The sequence below is a fragment of the Amblyomma americanum genome, chromosome 8 (genome assembly GCF_052857255.1).
Source record: "Amblyomma americanum isolate KBUSLIRL-KWMA chromosome 8, ASM5285725v1, whole genome shotgun sequence".
In the NCBI taxonomy this organism is placed as follows: Eukaryota; Metazoa; Arthropoda; class Arachnida; order Ixodida; family Ixodidae; genus Amblyomma; species Amblyomma americanum.
Window position 1 is genome coordinate 77,280,485 of NC_135504.1, and position 22,225 is coordinate 77,302,709.

General features: G+C 47.3%; 1 protein-coding gene across 1 annotated transcript; it reads left to right on the plus strand.

The window, feature by feature from the left end:
- Positions 1-17,396: 17,396 nt before the first annotated feature.
- On the plus strand, positions 17,397-18,203 carry LOC144102515 (uncharacterized). Its single transcript, XM_077635771.1, has one exon. The coding sequence runs from the start codon at positions 17,397-17,399 to the stop codon at positions 18,201-18,203; it is 807 nt and encodes a 268-aa protein (XP_077491897.1).
- Positions 18,204-22,225: the final 4,022 nt, after the last annotated feature.

The window sequence follows — 22,225 nt, forward strand, 5'->3', positions numbered from 1 at the left end:
TTGGTTTTTCTGATAACTATGTCCGCCAAGCCTGGCAATACCATGCCGCAAAAGCAATATGTTTACCTCAAAAATCCTATTTTTCAAAATTACTTAAAATCTTCTCTGTAACACCCGCTATAGGTTATGCGTAGGGTCGCGTGTTTCAGTACATGGGTATGCTAAGTCTGCCTCACACATGGCGGTGCCAAGCGCGTGCGATCGTACATCACACACGGTCACACACCGTCACTCGTCCAACTACACAAGGCACGAGTTTGGTATTAAAGGGACAGGCTTCGCAGTGCTCCGCAAAACGCGACATGCCCACGCCTACATGATACGCTCGAAGTTCAAACAGGTACGGGGATATGTAGGGAAGACCGTAAGAATGAAAACACGATGCTTTGAATACAAAAACAAAATAAAGCTCAGTAATTACTACTACGCTGAGCATATGAAAACTTCATTCCTAAAAAAAAAACTTTCTAATCTCGGCTCTTGCAACAGCGCCATAATATCTTTACCCCTTGTTCACTTTCACTGATGACGAGTGAACACGTGGGGCAGTGACTTAATCTTAACAAATCTTTTTTAGATCATTTGTACACTGTGCATGCACTTCTGTCTATAAAGTGTGTAGACTCAATAGAACACGTGGGGCAGTCACCCATACAAAATTCTTTAGACAGTCAATAGACTGTCCATTGACTTCGGTCTATAAGGTCTATCGACTCTATAAACTAACCCTAGGGAGAAGTCTATAGGCAGTACAAATCCCAGAGACGGTCTAGAGACAATCTATAGATATATGCCCATACAGCTACGGGTTGGAGGATACGTGCATATGTTGGGCTTAATGACACATAAGCCATATGCTATCTTGTCCCTAACGCGAGATTTAATGCTTGATACACATTTAGTAGTATTTTGTCTATAGACTTCAAATAGACAAATCTCTGTAGGAAGGAAAGAGGCTATAAGAAGTCTATAGAAAGTATATAGACCATTTCCGTAAGGAAAAAACTGATGCGTCGTCGTTCTCACCCATTCCCGTCGTAAGCGTGCTTGGACTTGGGCCGTTGCGGTGGCCTGCCTCGCACCCACGTGAAGAAGACACTTCCATGCATGTTTTGCACTCGAGGATACCGCCGCTGCTGCTCCTCGCAGGCCGTCGCCACTGGCGCTGTTGCTTCTGGACAGAAAGGCAAAAGCGAAAGCTGACTCGTTTCGTCAGCAGAGGAGCTATAAAAGCTCTTCGGGCGCCTGCTCAGCCGAATCCTCCATTATGTGCATCATAATCAGAAACAGGTAGAGAGTTTGGCAAACGTGCATATACCATATACACGTCGCATGTAAGAGACGGCTCTGGAGCCGTAGTACCCCAATCTGTTCGGTTTCGTTCGGTTTATGGGGGTTTAACGTCCGAAATCGACTCAGGCCATGAGAGACGCCGTAGTGAAGGGCTCCGAAAATTTCGACCACTCGGAATTCTTTAACGTGCACTGAGATCGCCAGTACATGGGTCTCTAGAATTTTGCCTTCGGCGAAATTCGGCCGCCGCGGCTGGGATCGAACCCGCATCTTTCGGAACAGCAGCCGAGCAGAATAACCACTTAGCCACCGCGGCGGCTGTGTAATCTTTAATGACAAATAATCCAAAGTATATCATGCGCCAACGCGAGATTTAATGTGTTTGCATTGTGAACAAGCGTGTATAAATAATAAGCGTGTATAAGGCCTGTTTAGGTGCACTGCTTTTCAAAAACATAATAACACGAAATTAGTGAGATGCGATTTACCCTGAGCTCATCTCCACATTCCTCACACATCGATTTACATTACCACGCATGCTTGGGTGTAGCATCAATGCGCCACTCTCATGCAGCACCAGCTGCCCGATATGGCAGCCAGATTGCCTGCCATTTTTGTCTAAAGGCACATCAGGCATTTCATCCATGCACTCCTGCAACCCGGCGAATACGCCGAAAAGCATCCTAAGACAGCGACGCAACAGTGCGCGGTGCACCCCTGTTCAGTTCCCGAGCGTACCTAACAGGTATCAGCGATGTTGGAAATTGGTTACAGGTGAAGAAAAGGTGCAGTAACAGTCTCGGTGAACACCTGAATAAAATCTAGGTGAACACCTTAAGTGCTCCGTTAAAGAAGCATGAAGCAGTGAAAGAAGCAGTGAAAAGAGGCGCCATTGTGGAGGCTTTCCATTCGCTTCGACGACCAGGGGTTTAGTTACACGCTCAGGGCTAAGAGGAAGCTTTATAGAAGGCAGGGGCTGAATAACCTGAAGATATCTACAAGAAAATGCCATTTAACAAAAAAAAAGATCAGACGACCAATGCGGAATAAATGCGTTAGGCGAATTCTTTTAAGAGCGTTAGCTCTTACTCCTCACGTTTCTCGATTGCTTGGGGTCTGCTACTACTTCACGTCGGCGTGAAATTTTCAAATTCTAAGGAATACAAGATGGCGGCCCCCGCAGAAACTTCATACAGCAGCCCAATTAGTGATTGATTAGTGAAGTCATTAGTATATAGAATTAACGTTTGATTGGTGACGTCACTGATAATGCACGACGTGAAATTCGTATTTCCATTGGTGTACCTCACTTTAATATAATTCATATGAATTCCAGTAAACCAAGCCGCTAACGTTCTTTCTTCAACGTCTTGCAGGCAGTGGGGGCAAATTTTTCTAATACGGTTTTAATTCTGTTTATATGTTTTCTTTGTGTAGCCAATGAGTGAGAGGCATATATTGACGGCCTACCCCAACCGCTAATCGTTGCCTTTCTTCTCTACGTCATTCCTAACTTTCTTTCTCTCCCTCCTCTCCCATGAAAAAAGAAAGCGGAATTTCCCCATTTACACAGCAAATCGTGGGAGGTGGACCCTTCGGAGAATCCCCTATGGATACTTTATTCCGAGCTGGGGCCTGCGATGCTAACGCCCCCCCCCCCCCCCCCCCAGAAAAAAAAAACAAGAGAGAAACGGGCACATTACCAAAACAAAATCCTCAAACGGGAATTAAAAAAAAATGAAAGAAAGAAAACGACAGCAACGAACAGTAGCGTGATATAAGCGCAGTTCATAGAAGAAGGCCTGGAACTGGTTTATATTGCGTCTCCAAGGGCCCTGTGGAAATGATCGGTGTTTGTGATAGCAGGCAGTGCGGCAATCAGGTGGTTCTGCTCGCGTCAAGTTATTGGTTAGATGGAATACGAATAGGTGGCTGTGTTCAAAGGTTATGAACCTTAGAAGCAAGTATTAAGCGTCTGAGGTCAAATATGCACTCGAAATGACAGTTTATGATGTTGGGATCGGAAATATTTTTGGTAAGATACGGATTGCTATAACCATGAATTACCCTCATTGACAAGAAAAGCAGGTGTAAATATCCTGCAAAATTGAACTTGACTTTGCAATGTGCCGATAGCATAAAATGCCGGACTCGTGCGTACTATTCACTCAGAACAGAGTGCAAAAAAGCTATATTTACAATGTTTTTTGTCGATGGCAATAATGATGCAAGGATCAGTTTATAGTGAATGTTATGAGTATCCAATTGGAGCAGCCTTATGCAGAACCAGTCATATATAGGGTATGCGTAGGGGTGCGGCTATATGCATATGCTAAGTGTGCTTCACACATGACGGTGCCAGGCGCGTGTGACCATACATCACATCACACACAGTCACGCAGTGTCACTCACATATCTGCACAAGGCAAGGAGTTAGGCGTTAAAGAGGTTTCGCAATGCTCTGCTAAACGCAAAATGCGCACCCCTACACGATACCCTCGAAGTCCAGACAGGTTCAATGAAACGTCGGGACGACTGTAAGAATGAAAACACAATTCTTTGAATACAAAAAGAAAACAAAGGCTCAGTAATTACTACTTCGCTACTACCATATCTACTTACCATATCTGGGCTCTTGCAACACTGCCATTTTATATGTTTACCGCTCGTTCGCTTTCACTGACGACGACTGATCACGTGGGGCAGGCACTTAAGCCTTTAACATTTTTTAGACAGTCTATAGACTGTCCACAGACTTCTGTCAAAATTCTATAGACTCTATAGACAAACTTTAGAGAACAGTCTATAGGCAATGCAAATCCCACAGACAGTCGATAGACATTTTATAGATGTATGGCCCTGCACTTTTAGTAGACGTTTGTCTACAGACAGTCTATAGATTACCAATAGACAAAAATAAATATCTGCAGGATGGAAACGGAGCCTATAAGAAGTCTGTAGACTGTATATAGACAAATTTTGTAAGAGAAAAACTGATGCGTCGTCGTGCTCACCCATCCCCGCCATTAACGCGCTTGGAGTCGGGTCGTTGCGGTAGGCCTGCCTCACACCCACATGAAGAAGGCACTGAATGGTTTCCATGCCAGGCTACCGCCGCTGCTCCTCTCAGGCCATCGCCGCTGGCGTTGGTGCCTCTGGACAAAAAGGCAAAAGAGAAAACTGACTCGTCTCATCAGCACAGGAGCTACAAAAGCTCTTCGTGCGCCTGCTTAGCCGAATGCTCCATTATGTGCGCTATATTGACAAGCACGTAGAGAGTTCGGCAAACGTGCATATACATATCGCATGTAGCACCACACATTGGTTTAGTTTGGTTTGCGGGGGTTCAACGTCCCAAAGCGACTCAGGTCCCGAGGGAAGCCGTAGAGAAGGGCTCTGGAAATTTCGACCACCTGTGGTTCTTTAGCATGCATTTACATCGCACAGTACACAGGCGTCTGCAATTTCGCCGTCACCGAATGTCGACGGATGCGGCCGAGATCGAACAAGCGTCTTTCGGGTCAGCTGCCGAGCACCATAACCACTGAGCCACCACTGCGGCGTACCACACTTTATAGTGACCTGCTAGGAGGGTAGGTAGCCATTGAAACTACAAAGTGTGAGACTATAGTTTCCAGAAGGAGGAAAGAAAATTCGCCTTCATTGGCGATTCAGACAGGCGAGTCACTGTATGGTAGAGTGCGTAGGTTGTGTCAACCGTCTTTCCAGGTGTAACAATAAGTAAAATTATTTTTCCGTAAAGACAAATATAACGTGTTCTTTTGCATTTAGGAGGCTATGTTTTGTGGGCATTAAATAAGAAACGGTGACATATAATAAACTATTGACATTAATGCTTACATAAGGCCAAAGCTTCAATGTGCATCATTAGTATGACGAACGAGTTTTACAACCGCAATAACGTTAGTAGCAAATAAATGGAAGCTTACAGAGTGGAGATCTGTGGGTAAATCAGTTATAGTGCAAACTTAAGGGTATGAGAAAAAAGCCATGCTAAAAAGCAAAAAACTTCTGATTGAAAATTGTGCTTGTACAGAATTTGTGTGCATGTAGCCTCGCGGTATATCTCCCAGTGAAACAATCATGTTGGGCAAGCTGTCATGCTTGCATAGGAAAAGTTTCCACAGTCGAAACTCTTTCCAAATCATCAGTTGTTTTCCGATTTGGCAAAAATTGGCAAAAACGTTAGAGCTGGCGCTCAAGCTGGGGTTAAGTAAAGAAGAGGCGTTGCGTCTATATGACGAGGAGGGAAAGAGGCAGAAAGAGCAGGCAGATAGGCAGAGAGAGGAAAGGGCGCAAGCACGCGCAGACGCTCGCGAAGCAGAGGAGCGCGAGGATAAAAGAGCTCGCGAGGCATAAGAGCGAGAGGCTAGAAGGATAGAACGGAAGGAGTTTCTTTTGTGGAAACAGGCACATGTCGTGGGAGTATATGAGGAGATCACGGACAGTGATCAACGTTTCTTAGTGGGTAGAGAATCTCCTAGACCGGCCAGAGTTTGTCCGAGGAAGCTGATGGCTCCTTTCGATGACAAAAGAGATGATCTCGACGCATATCTGCAACGATTCGAGCGGATAGCTTTGGGGCCAAGGCTGGGAGCGCAGTGAATGGGCCACAGCATTGAGCATGTGTTTAGTCGGAGAGGCGCCGAATGTTTTTGGAAGGATGCCTTGCTGCTGATTCCATGGATTACGAGAAAGTCAAAAAGGCACTCCTCCAAAGATTCAGGCGAGAGTGACGTGGAGAGAGATGATTGGTGGAGAAGAGAAGAAGACGACGACAAGGCTTACGTGGACGAACACCGAGGCGAAAAAAAGGTGAGCGAGAGCGAGGCACGGGGGGAACAGCACAGAAGCGGAGGCCCCGGCGGGTCAGGGTCACTTTGGCTGGAAGGGAGCGACGCCGGCTACTGCTCCGGTGAGCCCGCGTTCTACGACATCGCATCGTGGACTTCCTGCCGTGCCTGAGCCCGTTCTGGGGAGTCAACAGAGGACGCTACCACCTGCTATGGCCAGGGGTGTCTCCAGTGCTGTTGCCACCCATCCGGGTGGTACCCCCAACGCCAACAACACCGGCATCATCTCCACGGGCGCTTGGACCGGGAGCTTGTACGACGCAGCCAGCGACGCCAGCCCGAGCACGTCGAACACCGCCAGCCCAAGCACGGCGAACGCCGCCTCGACGCCGCCCACTGGATCCATACAACGCCGTAGCCACACCGAACCAACCGCAAGCACGAACGCCAACCGCTAATAGTAGAACACTTGTAGTAAACGCTAGTGGCAGTGTGACCGGGTCGTGTGTATTTATAGTCTGTGTTTTGTGTTAGTTTGGTTAGTTTTGTGTTCTAGTGTGTGCGACACCTAGGGTGCATTAAATGAGCGTTTGTGTGGGTACACCCGTCGCCTAGTCCATTCTTTCGGTCAGAGTGTTCTTCGGAGTGATCTCTGACAAAGATAAGTGGCGAGCCTGCCAGGATACATTTCCTTTTCCTTTTTTTGCTTTGTCCCGGATTTTTCCGATCTCTCGACGGCAGAAAGTATGGATTTGGCAAAAACGTTAGAACTGGCGCTCACGCTGGGGTTAAGCAAAGAAGAGGCGATGCGTCTATATGACAAGGAGGGAAAGAGACAGAAAGAGGAGGCAGATAGACAGAGAGAGGAAAGGGCGCAAGCACGCGCAGACGCTCGTGAAGCAGAAGAACGCGAGGCAAAAAGAGCTCGTGAGGCAGAAGAGCGAGAGGAGAAAAGAGCTCGTGAAGCAGAAGAGCGCGAGGCAAAAAGAGCTCGCGAGGCAGAAGAACAGTAGAAAAGAAGATAAGAACGGGAGAAGGAGTTTATTTTGTGGAAACAGGCGCATGTCGCGGGAAGATATGAGGAGATCACGGACAATGATCAGCGTTCCTTAGGGGCTACAGAATCTCCTAGACCAGCCAGAGTTTGCCCAAGGAAGCTGATGGCTCCTTTTGATGACAAGAGAGATGATTTGGATGCATATCTGCAACGATTCAAGCGGATAGCTTTGGGGCAAGGCTGGGAGCGCAGTGAATGGGCCACGGCATTAAGCATGTGTTTAGTCGGAGAGGCGCTGAATGTGTTTGGAAGTATGCCCGCTGCTGATTCCATGGACTACGAGAAAGTCAAAAAGGCACTCCTCCAAAGATTCAGGCTTACGGCAGAGGGTTTTCGTGAGAGATTTCGCACCGTGAAACCTGAGGATTCGAAAACCGCGAAGCAGTTTTCCTGCAGGCTGACCAACTATTTAGACAGGTGGCTTGATATGTCAACACACAGAAAAGAGTTTTTAAGGGGTGCGTGACAAGCTGGTCACAAAGCAATGTTTAGTGTGTTGAAGCTCAAAGCTGGCGCTATTCCTGAAGGAAAGAAAGTTGTGTTCATTAGAAGAGTTCGCCGACACTGCAGACCAATTTCTCGAGGCTCAAGGGCTAAGAAATTTGAGTAAGGCAAAGGAGGAAACCCAAAAGGTCCTAGAGACAGATGCGGCAAAACCAAGAGCTTATGGCGGTGCGTCTAATGACCCAGTAAGAGGTTTTCTCTGCGGCAAGGTGGGACACCGTGCAGGTGACTGTCGGACTAGTAGCGCTGCCCAGAAAACACAGGTTACGTGTCAAGGTTGTAAGAGGAGGGGTCATACTCTGGGTGAGTGCCGATACAAAACGCAGGACCGAGCTGCATGCGTTGTCGACTCAAGGGTAGAACTTGTCACGTCACCCGAAGTTCCACAGGTGAAAGGAGAGCAAACGCCGCTGGAAAATGAGGCAGTGAGTGGAACACCCAAGTCGAAAGCAGCAATGCCAGTGGTGGTTGGGCAAATAGGGGACCGTCCTATATTGGTGCTTAGAGACAGCGGAGCTAACACAGTCTTGGTTCGTAGAAGCCTGGTGAAGGACGAGGATCTTACAGGGAAAGCGTCGGCCATCACTCTGGTAGACAGCACAATAAGGTGCCTTCCTGAAGCCAGGATTTTAGTGTCCAAGCCATATTATACTGGGAAGGTAGTGGCAAAATGCGTAGACCAACCCAGCTACGATCTCATCTTGGGGAACATTACGGGTGCAAGAGGTGTCGAAGACCCCGATCCCGAGTGGAGGATGCTCGACGGTGAAGAACATCCAAAGGAGAAAAGGCCTGAGACAGCTCAGACGGGTGCAGTCAGTTTTTCGTCGGCAGTGGAGACAAGAGCTCAAGCGAGAGCCCAAGAAACGCAGCGTCTGCTCTCTGCTCCTGTTACAATGTGCCTGAGCGTAACACCGGGCGAAATTGCACTTAGGCAAAAGGAAGACCCGAGCTTGAAGGCTTGCTTCGAAAGAGTCGGGGAAAAGGTGAAAAGAAAGAAGAGTCGGACGTCATTCGAGTATCAGTTGGTAAATGGTCTTTTGCACAGGGAATGCGTATTTAGTTCAGGAAGGCGGGTCCAACCTGCTGTTACCGAGAGATATGCGAGAGACCGTGTTGCGATTAGGTCATGACGCCATTATGGCCGGACACCAGGGTGTTCAAAAAACGGTGTCTAGGAACACCGAGGAGCTCTTTTGGCCGGGTGTTCAGAGTGATGTTAAGCGCTTTGTTCGCTCATGTGATGTGTGCCAGCGCACAGTTCCGAAGGGAAGAGTTGGTCCCATACCTCTTGGCAAGATGCCACCCATCGACCTACCGTTTCAGCGAGTCGCAATTGACATTGTGGGGCCAATCTCTCCAGTATCCGCCAAAGGCAATAGATAGGTGCTTACTCTAGTTGACGTGGCCACTCTTTATCCTGATGCTATTCCACTGAGAACTATTGACAGTATCCAAGTGGCGAAGGGTCTTGTAGAAATGTTTTCACGTTATGGGTTCCCGAGGGAAATTTTGAGTGACTGGGGCTCGAACTTCACATCGGAGCTAATGAAAAAGGTAAACCGCCTTTTGTCAGTAAGACAGTTACTGACGACGCCTTACCATCCCATGTGTAATGGGCTTGTAGAGCGGTTCAACGGCACCCTCAAAAACATGATCAAGAAAATGTGCCAGGAGAGACCTACTGAATGGGATAGATATCTCCCAGCTCTTTTGTTCGCTTACCGCGAAGTACCGCAAATGAGTCTTGGTTTCTCGCCTTTTGGGATGTTATATGGGAGAACCGTTAGAAGTCCACTTGCAATACTCAAGGAGCTGTGGGCTAATAAAGAGATTGCATGAGATCTCAAGACCTCATACACATACGTGTTTGAGTTGCAGGATAGGTGGAAGGAAACATGCAGGCTTGCACATCAAAGCCTGGAAAAGGCGCGTGAACGCCACAAAGGACGTTATGAAAAGAAAGCCATTCACAGAAATCTGAATACAGGCGACAGGGTTCTTGTGTTGCTACCCATGGATCATGATAAGTTAATGATGCAATGATCATGATAAGTTAATGATGCAAAAATAAATAAAATAAATGAAATACAACAGGAAAAAATTCAATGCCTACAGGCACCGTGGAAAAAAAAAACGGCGTTCCATGCATGCTTTCGCATTCCTGCACGTGGGCGGACGTGGGTGCCCTCCGGAATTTCTCCGCGTGAGTTTGTTCTCGTGCAATTTAGGCTAAATTTTTATATTTAGAAATGTATTACTCAAGAGTAAAAACTTTACCGATTGTTAGCGCTATAAATTATACAGACCATAATTAGAACAATTTATATAAAGCCGTGAAAATAATACTCGAAATTGTTGATATTTGTCAATATTTTGCACTTTTTTATCCTGAATTTAGTAGTTTAAAGTTGCGTTCTTACCCGCCGCGGTGGTTCAGTGGTTACGGCGCTAGGCTACTCTTCCGGAGTTCCCGAGTTCGAACCCGACCGCGGCAGCTGCATTGTTATGGTGGCAAAACGCTAAGGCGACCGTGTGCTCTGCGATGTCAGTGCACGTGAAAGATCCCCAGGTGGTCGAAATTATTCCGGAGCACTCCACTACGGCACCTCTTTCTTCCTTTCCTCTCACTCCCTCTTTTATCCCTTACATTCCGGCGCGATTCAGATGTCCAACGATGTATGACATAGACACTGCGCCATTTGCTTTCCCCAAAAACCAATTATTATTATTATTATTATTTTTATTATTTTATTTTATTACTTACAGTGGGCTACGCGCCACTCAATAATTAGGGAGCATAACAGTAATAGTTAAAAATGAATATAGTTAACTAGCTTCATAATTAGCACGTCTTAGGTGCATTTTGTTGTTCTACACCTCTGACAATGCTACGCCGAACAAAAAGAACGCCCTTCAAACTCAAAAAGCCCATTTTTAAAAATTGCGGAAACTCTTAGGTGAGGCACCCTGCATAATCCCTTCGCATTCTCACACGTGTGTCTGTGCACAATGTAGAACCACAGAAGGTAGATAAACAGATTAGCGTTACGCATGCTTCTGATGCTGCCGTGACCAGTGACTGCGAAGTCAGCGCGAGGCCCAATTATAGCTTGACTGCACAGTACCGCCCCCTGGAGTCCCGGCGCACAGTACTCTGCGCATGTTGACATAGAGTGATGATGCATGCACTGTCAAGTGGCGGACGCTGGCGGTCGAAAATCTTGATCCTCATGTCCAAGCAATGAATGTGGTCATGTGCAGGAGCGTTGACTACGATGACGCGGCACAGAAATGAAATCAGGTGCCACGTCAAAAGATGTTCTGGCAGCCTCTGAATTTTGTGCATTAGGCAGCGGACGGCGGCTTCTGGTCTAATGCGACATATAATGCTTTCGCATTAAAATCTAACTGACTGGTCAGTTAAGGGGGATGCACATAGGAGTGCAAGGGATTGCCATAAAGCTGGGCAAAGTTTTCGCCAAATATCCCGGATGAGTGATAGTCACTCAAGTAGCCGCCTGCCGACCTGCCACTTATTGTGTGGCCTTAAGGGTGCCTGCCTGTGCACTCTATCATAACGAGCACTCAAAGAAAATAATTGGCAGTGTGCTCATCGGAAATTTACGAGCAACTTGCACTGCAGCAGCCTTTGCAAGCACTGGGTCCATTAACACGCAAGAAACTAGTGTCTAGTCACGCTAGCAGGGAGGGGCTGAATGGAAATCATCAAGAATTTATAATGACTTGATTGAGGTAGTTTGAATTGTTTACTTTCGATCTGTCCTGCAAACAAGAAGCTGCCATCTGGAGCTTTTCTCCTTTTCAGTTTGTTCGTTCCTTTGGCTCGCGAATAGACAACTGCAGTTTTCTTTGCCGTTTTTTGGCTAAGCCTGTTGAGTCCTTTCGATTAGAACAGGGCGCCACAAGATCTACTAAAGAAACATCGAAGCGGAACAAAAGGACAGACTCCACGCTTCCTTAGAGCGGACATTGGACGTCGTGGAAAAAATATTAAGGGTACACTTAAGCTCCGCTGTAAGGGCATGGCATGATAGCGTAACGCGTTTAATGCCCATGTATCCAGAATTGTTCATTGTCTGCTTTGCATTCATAGATCGCCAGGTGTCCTCATACTACAACTGGCGCATTGGTATTGGGGTTAAAAGATGCGCCACTGCCCCGCAATGGCAGGTAGCTGTTCCCAAGAAAACCCAGACTTGGACAGCAATCTTGATCCGGCATATGAGCGCAGGGAGGCAACCCTTCAAGCACAGCCACCGGTGGAGCTGGTGAGACTCAGGTTGCTCTTCCGCAGCAACACCTCGCGACCAATCAATCATTCAGTTAATTGGCGCCTGGTACGGTGGGAAGTTTGATAACAATCAATCATTGACATTAAATACACCCGCACAACTCCCGCCGGCAGGCTTGCATTTTTTTTTTTGCTATTGACGGTCTTGCCACCGTCAAAGGCGTTCGCCATTCGTTGTCCATGGCAGTCTTAAGTGCTCGATGCGAGAGATGAAAATTCTTTAAGAGAATGATGTTGGTACACATCTGAAGAATGGACCGTTAGCTTCAATATTATCATAACACTACCTTACACTTTCCTAATATTGAAAACTTTTTGTCCAAGAATGCAGGACATGACAGACTGTCTACAAACAATGCTATCGTAATCCTTTTGAAAGAGGCATTTGCATCCTACCGCATAGGCAATAAAATTCTCATATACAGCAGAGTCGGCACTGACGGCTCTGATATCAACATGTAAACCTCGGCACAACTTCTGGCGGAAGCAAAACAACAACAAGCAAGAAACGTGACAAAAAAAAACAAAACAAACGAACCAACACTAGAAACAGAGAGACAAAAAATCTTCGTTTCTGAAAGTGAGTTTTCGACAACTAGACACAAAGGAGACACAAGGGAATGTATTGCTTAGCTAAAAATGGGAGAACGGCCCATGTATGCAGGAGTTCCAGATGCTTACCATGGGCTATTTTCCTTGGTGCGATCTGCGTTGCCGGAGCATGGCAACGCAGAGATATTCTTCGCACCGGGCTGCTTCAGAAAACGCCTCCTTGCAGCGCTGTTTCTACCGCCGGTCGCACCAACACGAGACCCGAATCCGAAAGATGCAGCGGCGTGACACACGATGCCGAATGCCTCTTCCGCTTGCCTCCATGACAACGAAGAAACTGCGTCCTCTTCCGCGGCATATGTAACAAGAGAAATATGGTCAAGAATAAATCCAAACGTTTCCTGATGCGCAGTTGCTATTCACGCAAGCGCAAAGGAAAAAAAACGCGAAGACGTCACTACTGATTTCGCCTTAACCACCTTCGGTTTCGTGGTTGGTGCAAGCGAATTCATCCCGCCATTAGATTTCAACGAGGACGCCACCTTTCTTTGACGACTCAGTGAACGACAAAAGTCCGCTACGTGCGCATAGAAAAATAGACCCGTTAGCGAACACAGCTTCGTAATACGGCGAAGTGGCAATGAGCGGAGAGTATACCCACAAGCTATAGGAACAAGACATCGATTAGTTAACACCAACTTTGAACTCTGTATGGCAGCGATTCTTTTTTTTCTTTTCCTCTTTTTTGCATCAATCCCGTTTACACAGGAAGCTTGGAACACCATGTAGTTATAACACCAGAATGCCTGATATAACGCTTAGGTCTCTACCGACGAACAGATGTGCTACCCTTGTGCTTTGTGCCCCCAGAGCTAAATTTCGAACCGGGAGGCACTGTGCGTTTTTTTTGGGGGCAGTGAAGGGGTCCGGAAATCTCGATCACCTGGAGTTTTTTAACGTGTACTGACATCGCACAGTACACGGGCCTCTAGAATTTGGCCTCCATCTACAGTCGTACGCCACGGCCGGGATCGAACCCGCGTCTTTCGAGTCAGCAGCCGAGCACCATAACCACTGAGCCAGAACGGCGATTGCCACAATTATTAGACGCCTTTAGTGAGCCGTGTACCTTGTTACCCTTACCGGTACCGGAGGACCGTGTGTCCGCACGCGAATCCGCATGCGCAAATCACCTTGCCAGACCGTCGTTTTTATGTTGGCCATCCACCACTGAACATCGATGCTATGGAGTTCGTGCTATGAATGTTTCCGGCAAGTTGTGAGGTGAATAAAATACTTCCATTGCCAAACCACTGCAGCTCAATTCGCAGCCGCTGTGCACTCATTCTAAGCAACGATCACTCACCCGCCGACTGCAGTGGAAGGAACGCTGGGTGGACAGGTTCTCTGGACGGGCATCCACACGCGACGCAGGTATCTCACACGAGGAAGCGGGCTTCGGATTCGTCTCACCTGCACAGGGTAAATCCCACCTGACGATTTCTCACTCAATACAAATTCAGCAGCGACGCTAAGACTGCTATGCTAAATGCTTTTTTTTTAAGGATCAAACAGCCCTTGATTCTCTGGTGCATAAAAAGAAACTGCAGAGATTTTTTGCTTGCATCAATGGCTGATTAATGTTGCTGATGTCTTTCTCAGTAGAGTAAAGGAAAGCCTTCATGCTTAGTTTATACTTTTACCCATAAATTTGGTCTTTTTTTACCAAAACTTAAGGTATACGTCTTTAAAGTTCCTTTACATCAGCTAAATCTTTAAATGGGAACAGAAACTGCCGCGTGAAGTGCGGAAGGCAGCTTTGTGTGACGTCGGCCACGGCGCCAATCTTGGGCAGCGAGGAACTTGTGCGAGATTGCCATGCTGTGCCAAAAGCCAGTGGGCGACAGAACAGCATGCATACAAAGACCGACCTTTTGTTCACGGTTCTGTCATGATGTACTCGGACAATAACGGCTGCTTAGCCAACTTTAGTATAAATGGATCGCCGTTTATACCGATGACCCATCGCCAAGAGAAAAGAGGTCTCACCAGGATAATCAGCCGTTCTGAGTGGGAGCACTCAGAGGTGACGCCTACTTAGAGTCACTGGATGCTGCTTAGAGTGACTACTCCTTCTTAGCATTTGCGTTCATGTATAGTGACACCTGTGCTGTTGAACGGATGCTGGACGTCGTGACTGCTTTAGGGTGATGATTATGGTTTTTTTTATGGCGCAAGCGCATCTAAGGCCAAGGAGCGCCATGACCCAAGGTATTTTTCTTTTTCTCAAAGGGGGGTCAAAGACCCATTTTCCAAGCATTTCACCGAGCACCAGACCAGGGGAAAGCTTGTACTTGTTATATCACCGGTGGGTACCCGGCGGCATTAGGGATCGAACCCTGCACCTCCCGCATGCGAGGTGGATGCTCAACCACTTAGCCACCGCTGCGGTGACTGCTGTAAGGGTATGACACGACAGTGCGTAGAGTTAATGCCCTAGGTCCAGAATTTCTCATTCTTTGCTTTACATTCATAGATCGCTGAGTGTTCGCAAAGTGGTGTAGCGGTTAAAGTATGCGCCACTGCTCGGCACGTAGCTGTTTCAAGCACAGCCTCCGGTGGAGCTTCTGAGACCCAGGTTGCTCTTCCCCAGCAATGGCTCTTCACCTGTCATTCGTTTAAGTGACGCATTCCAAGGTAGGCAGTTAGCTCACAAGGAAGTGGGCAGGTTGTCATGACATCACATGGTCACGTGACATGTTTGACAGGTGCCACATTTCATTTGAGTGCTTGTGCTGCGATGTTTCAAACGGTTGCCGATGCGGAAGCTGGACAATTTTTCTGAAATGGGGGTAGTAACAGTAAAATTAAAATTAATTCTATGGATCGCTTGCATGCGGCCTTTCAGGCAGCGGTTATCACTTGCTCTAGATTCTAAGCACGGACTCAGTGCTTGAATGTCAAACTGACTTTTAATTGAACAAAAGGCGGAGACCAGTTTGTACACATAAATTAGTCTTTCCGGTGACAGTTTACATAATAAACACAACAAAAACAAATCGGAGCCTATGAACGGTGTAATCACACCCAAAAATCCTGGACAAAAACATTTTTGAATGGGAAAGCGATTAAAACCGCAATTTTTTCACATATTGTAAGACCTCAATATAACAATCAATATATCCGCAAATCTTCCATCGGCAATCTTGTGTTTTTTTTTTTTGCTATCGTCGTTCTTGCCATGTCAACAGCGCTTCCCATTGGTTGTCTTCGGCAGTCTTAACTGTTCGATGAAAGAGTTGGAAAATCTCACCCGGCGACTGTAGTGGAAGAAACGCTGGGTGGCCAGGTTCCCTGGACGGGCATCCACACGCGACGCAGGTATCTCACACGAAGAAGCAGGCTTCGGCTTCACCTCATCTGCACAGGGTAAATCCTACCTGACGAATTCTCACTCAATAGGAAATAAGCAGCGACGCTAAGACTGCTATGTTAAATGATTTTTTTTTAGGGATCAAACAGGCCTTGATTATCTGGTGCTTAAAAAGAAACTCCGGAGATTTTTTTGTTTGCACGCAATGGCTGATTAATGTTGCTGAGGTCTTTCTCAATAGAGTAATGGAAAGCCTTCATGCTTAGTTTATCCCTTTATTCATACATTTGGTCTTTTTTTAACCAAACGTAGGGCGTACTTCTTTAAAATACCTTTACATTAGCGAAATCTTTAAACGGGAACAGGAACTGCCGCGTGAAGTCCGGAAGACATCTTTGTGTGACGCCAGCCGCGGCGCCATTCTTGGGAAGCGAGGAACATGTGCTACCCGCGTTCTGCCAAAAGCCAGTCGGCGACAGAACAGCACGTATACAAAGGCCGACCTTTAGTTCACGGTTCCTGCTCGATGTGCCCCGACAATGACGGCTGCTTAACCGACTTAAGTATAAATGGATCGCAGTCTACCGATGACCCATGCATCGCCAAGAGAAAGGAGGCCTGATCAGGTTAATCAGGCCTTCGGAGCGGGAGCACTCAGAGGTGTCGCCTACTTAGAGTCACTGGATGCTGCTTAGAATGACTACTACTGCTTAGTATGTGAGTTCATGGTTGAGTGACACCTGTGCTGTTGAGCGGAAGCTGGAAATCGTGAGAAAAAAAATGAAGGGAACACACAAGTTCCGCTTAAAGGGTATGACACGTTAGCCTAATGAGTTAATGCCCATATATCCAGAATTGCTCATTCTCTGCTTTATATGCATAGATCGCTGGGTGCTCTCATACTACCAAGTGGCGTAGCGGTTACAAGATGCCCCACTACCCCGGAACATTAATGTTCCAAGCGCAGCCTCCGGTGGGACTCGCCAGACTCATGTTGCTCTTCCCTAGCAATGCCTATAGACCAGTCATGCGTTTAACTGACTCATGCCAAGGTCATACAACAAGGCCATACAGAGGCTGGTTCACCAGTTTCCGGGCCCAGAGTATGAGCTCATAGAAAAAGCAAGGCACAAGTGCTTCGGGGACGGCGACCCAGCAGCCTACAAGGAACTACAAGGGGAAAGAAAATTCTGATCTGGACAGGCCTATAACCAGAGAGGAAGTCTATGCAGCAATAAGAAATTCTGCTAGGAATACGGCTGCAGGCGCAGACAAGATAAAGAACGCGCTGATTCGCAACCTTAGTGATGAGCTGGTAGTCGAAGTTACTGACTACCTCAACAAGCACTGGGCAGCGAAGACAGTAACCGAGTAGAAGCATTCGGAAGCAGTGATGATTCCAAAACTGGGAAAAAATTGCAAGTAGAAAATATTAAACTAATCTCCCTCAAGTCATGCTTAGTCAAGCTATACGAGTGGGTGGTTGCTATGAGGCTGCAAAATTATATGAATGACAACGAGCTGTACCCCCGCAGCATGTTTGGATTCCGCGCTAAATTATCGACGCAAGACGTGCTCCTACAGCACAAGGAGAAGATGCTCAGCAACGTTCTGTGGAACGGCGAACACGTCATCATGGCACTGGACATTAAAGGAGCCATCGAGAATGTTAGCCACGAAGCCATCCTCACAGGAATGGATAGCCTGAACTGTGGGAGAAAGATTCATGGCTGCGTCAAGGCCTTCCTCTCTAACCGGACAGCAACTATCGGCCTGGAAGAAGTCAGATCTGAGAAATTTCGCACCCCAAACAAGGGAACTCCTCAAAGGTCGGTCATTTCCCTCATCCTCTTGAACATTGCAATGATCGGGCTAGCAAGACAACTCAAACAAATTGAAGGCACACGGCACGCCATGTACGCTGACGAAATTACGGTTTGGGTGAACCGGGGATCGTTCAGCGAAAAAGAAGAATGTCTGCAAAAAGCGGCCACCTGCGAAGAAACCTGCGTTTTCACCAGGGGCCTCGCCTGCTCGACGGAGAAGTACGAGCTCCTAAGGGTGTGGCGAGGCAAACAAAATCGAATGGTCCCTACAAGCGATGAGCTCAAACTCAACGCATACCTCGAGGGGCAACCCATTCCGGAGAAGACAACCATTCGGATCCTCGGGATGTGGCTTCAGTCCAATCAGCGGTGCAATCATTCTCTGACACTGCTGAAGACCGCCACCATGCAGCTGACCCGTATGATCAAGCAGAATATCCAGCAAGAGACACGGCATGAAGGAGAGTGACACACTCAAGCTAGTCGGGAGCCTAGTGGTTAGCAGAGTGGTGTATAGCCTTCCCTACCACAATTTCATCAAGCAAGAAGAACAAGCGGACGTCATACTGCGAAAGGCGCACAAAACTGCGCTTCACCTGTCGCAGTGCACATCGGCCGAGAAACTGCTAGCCCTGGGACTGCACAGTACCTTCAGTGAACAATACCTTCAGTGAACTGATAGAAGCACTACTATGCTCTCAGGCGTGTAGGTTGATGCAGACCTCCACGGACAGGGTGCTCCTGCGAAGATACGGCGGCAGCAACACGGTTCAAGAGATCGAAAGTACCGAAGACATTCCGGACAAGTATCGCAGTACACTGAGAGTCGCACCGATACCGAAGAATATGGACCCGAATCTGCACAAGGAGCGTAGAGAAGCAAGAGCGGAGTACGTGCCGAAAACCCTGGCAAACAAGAACAACACAAAGTATACGGATTCGGCAATGTTTGACAAAGGCGAAAGACAAAGCAGCAGAGCAGTACCATCGGTGGTTAATTCGGACCTCAAGGAAATCACCAGCGCATCACTACAGGACTGCGCGGTAGTCGAGGCCGAAGAGGCAGCTGTAGCTCTGGCAGCACTGGAGGGCTACCGATCTGGCAGGTCCATAAATAAAAACGGACTCTCAAGCACCATGCCGTAATTATACAAACGGCAGAATTGGGCGCAGAGCACGCCACATACTCTGCTCAAGGGACCCGGGAAACAAAGTTCAGCATACCATAATCTGGGTACCAGGGCACACTGGCATAACAGGGGATCAAGAGGCGGATAGGATAGCTCGAGGGCATACCAACCGGGCGTCCGACACATCCAGCCTTGAGGAACCCGAGTCAGTACCCATGGCCTACTCAGATATCCTAAATTATTATAAAGGGGTCAGACTGAAGTATCCACCCCCACATGAGGATGCTGTTGCATGTCGACAGCTGCAGATGGGCACTTTCCCGAATCTAAACCTTCTTAATAAAATGTTCCCTACGCAGTATGAGGCTAGGTGCCCATGGTGCGTAGAGAAACCAGATTTGTACCATATATCATGGGCCTGTAAAAAGATTGAGCCTCCAACTATCCATAGAATGAAAAACCCAAGTGTGGAGCAGTGGGAGAGTATGCTTTGCAGCGTGAGCTTGAAAGGTGCCTAGTAGAGCGAGCTCGCGAGATGGCCATACTCAGTGGAGCCCTGGACTAGGGCACCAACCCTGTGAATGAAGGCGGAAGACGTCATCGGAAGAGGCCGCCTGAAGCCGAAGAGATCGGTCTAGATCTCAGTAAATGTTTTTCCGATCCGATCCGAAATCCAGCAATGCCTCTAGACCAATCATTTGTTTAACTGGCACCTGCCACGGTAGGCCGTTTGCTCACTATCCGGGAGCAAGCTGTCATGATGTTACAAGGTCGCGTGATCTATTAGACAGGCTGCACATTCTATTTGCGCGCTTGGGCTACGAAACTTCAAACTGTCGCCGATGCCAACGCCGGACAATTCTTTAAGACATGGGGATAGTAAGTCTAAAAAACAGGGTTATTCTACAGACCACTTGCATGTAGCCTTCTAGGTAGCTTCTCAGCATGGACTCAGTGCTTTGAAATAAAATTCATTTTTAATTCAAACAAAAGGCAAAGGCAAGGTTGTACAATTAAATTACTCGCCCAAAACGAAGTACCCCTTCCAGAGGCACTTTACCTAAAAAAACGAAAAAAATCAGTCTATAAACGCTGTAATCACACCCAAAAATCCTGTACGAAATCATGTTTGAATGGGAAAGGGTTTATGAACGCAACGTTTTCACATATTGTAAGGTTTCACTACAACAATCAATTTATGATGATTATGGATTTTTATGGCGCAAGGGCATCTACGGCCAAAGAGCGCCATGACACAAGGTATTTTTCATTCTCAAGGTAGGGTCACAGACCCATTTCTCAAGCATTTCACCCTAAAGAAGCCGAGCACCAGACCAGGGGAAAGCTTGCACCCTTTCTTTGTATCACAGGTGGGTACCCGGCTGCACTGGGGATCGAACCCCACACCTCCCGCATGCGAGGAGGATGCTCAGCCACTTGGCCACCTCTGCGGTTAACGATCCACATAGCCGCAAATCTCCCATCACCAGGATTGCATTTTTTTGCTATTGACGTTCTTGCCATCGCCAAAGGGGTTCGCCATTGGTTGTCTATGACAGTCTTCACTGAGATAGGATCGATCATTAGCTAAATTTTCATAACAGTGCCTTACAGTTTTTAATATTCAGACTTTTTCTCCAAGCACGTTGAGCTGGATAGACTGTCTATAATCTCAAATATAAGCTTTCTGCGAACAAATAGTGATCCTTTCGAAAGAGGCATTTTCTTCCTACCGCGTTGGTGAGAAATTCGTCATACACAGCACAGCGTCTACACTGACCACTCTGAAATCAGCATGCAAACGTCACCAAGAACTGCTGAAAAAAGCAAAACAATAACAAGCAAAAACAAAACGATGACAAAATTGGCAGTGGCGCAACTTGGCTAACATTGTAATTCAGCGAAAAGCAAGCATGCTTGCTAAGCGTTTAAGGCTGGTCCATAGCAGCTCCTCTACCCGCTCGCGACAACCGTTCTATATATAACCGCACGACCACGTGGCTATGACGTGGCATCACATGGTCTTACGACACCCCCATCGGATGTCATCACGAGGCTTCACATCAGCCCGTCGATTGTTAATAAGGTCAAAGCTCAACACAAAGCTCACCCAATGTCAAAGGTCAAAGATCAGCTCAAGCTCATGGGTCAAGGTGAGGGGGTTAAGGGTTCGACACCATAACTGCACGACATATGGTCATACACGGCTATCCTTGGTTGGGCTGAAGGTCGTTCTAGGTCATTGTGCTGCCTACACGATGACTGCTATACCTAGCATAGTGGAACTTTTCGCTGAAAAACAAAGCAAACTACCCTACAAATAGATACAAACTAGACACAAGGGAGTGTATTGATCAGTTAGAAATTAGACAACAGCCCATGTCTGAAAGAGTTTCGGACGCTTACCATGGGCTCTTTTCCTTGGTCCGACATGCGGTGCCGGAGCATGGCAACCCGGGGACATTCTCGGCACCGGGCTGCTTCGGGAAACGCCTCGCCGCACCGCTGTCTCAGCCGCCGATCTCTACTCACGTGATACCGGAGACCGGAACACGCAGCGGCGTTACACATGATGACAGATGCCTCTGCCGGTGGTCTCCATGACAACGAAGAAGCTGCGTCCTCTTCCTTGGCATATATAATAGGATAAGCACGGTTAGGAATTGGACCGACGAATTGGTGAAGCGTAGTTGCTGTTCACGCTAGTAGCAAGAAAAAAAAAGGCGAAACCTTCAGTACTTATTTCGCCTTACCCACTTCCGGTTTTCTGATCGGTGCAAGCAAAGTGATCACGCCCCTCGCTCCCAATGGGAGCACATTTCTCTGACGATTTATTGAATGAAGAAAGTCCGCTTCGCACGCACAGAAAACTTGACCAGTTAAGAGAGCTTCGAAGTACGGTGAAGTGGCAATGGCCGGCGATTACTCCCAAGCCAGGAACAAGATATCGACGAGTTACCGCTTTAGACTGTGCGTAGGTTTGAACTCAGAATGGCACCGATTGTTTTTTCTTCCTTTTCCTTTTTTCATCAATCCTGTGTATATAGGAAGTTCTGAACACTATTTAGTTAAATACCAAAATGTCTGATAAAATGCTTAGGTGTGCACCGACGAACAGGTGTGCTACATTTGTGCTTGGTGTCCCCGGAGCTAAATATTTTTCTGTTGCAGTTGTCTAACGAAGGTTAATAATAATAATATAGCTGCAAACTTACCTGTTAGGTTCCGGTTGCTGCAGGAGAATATTCGGACGCCAGCCACTGCGGGGCTGGCGGTGAGGTGCGGCAAGGAGTGGCGGCGCTGTAGGAAAGCAGTGAAATGTATACGGGTAAGTTATGAAGACTAATTATTGTGAAAACCT

Bases quoted from the DNA above. Each gene is read 5' to 3' on its own strand.
- LOC144102515 (XM_077635771.1), top strand. From the start codon at position 17,397: ATGAGGCTGCAAAATTATATGAATGACAACGAGCTGTACCCCCGCAGC.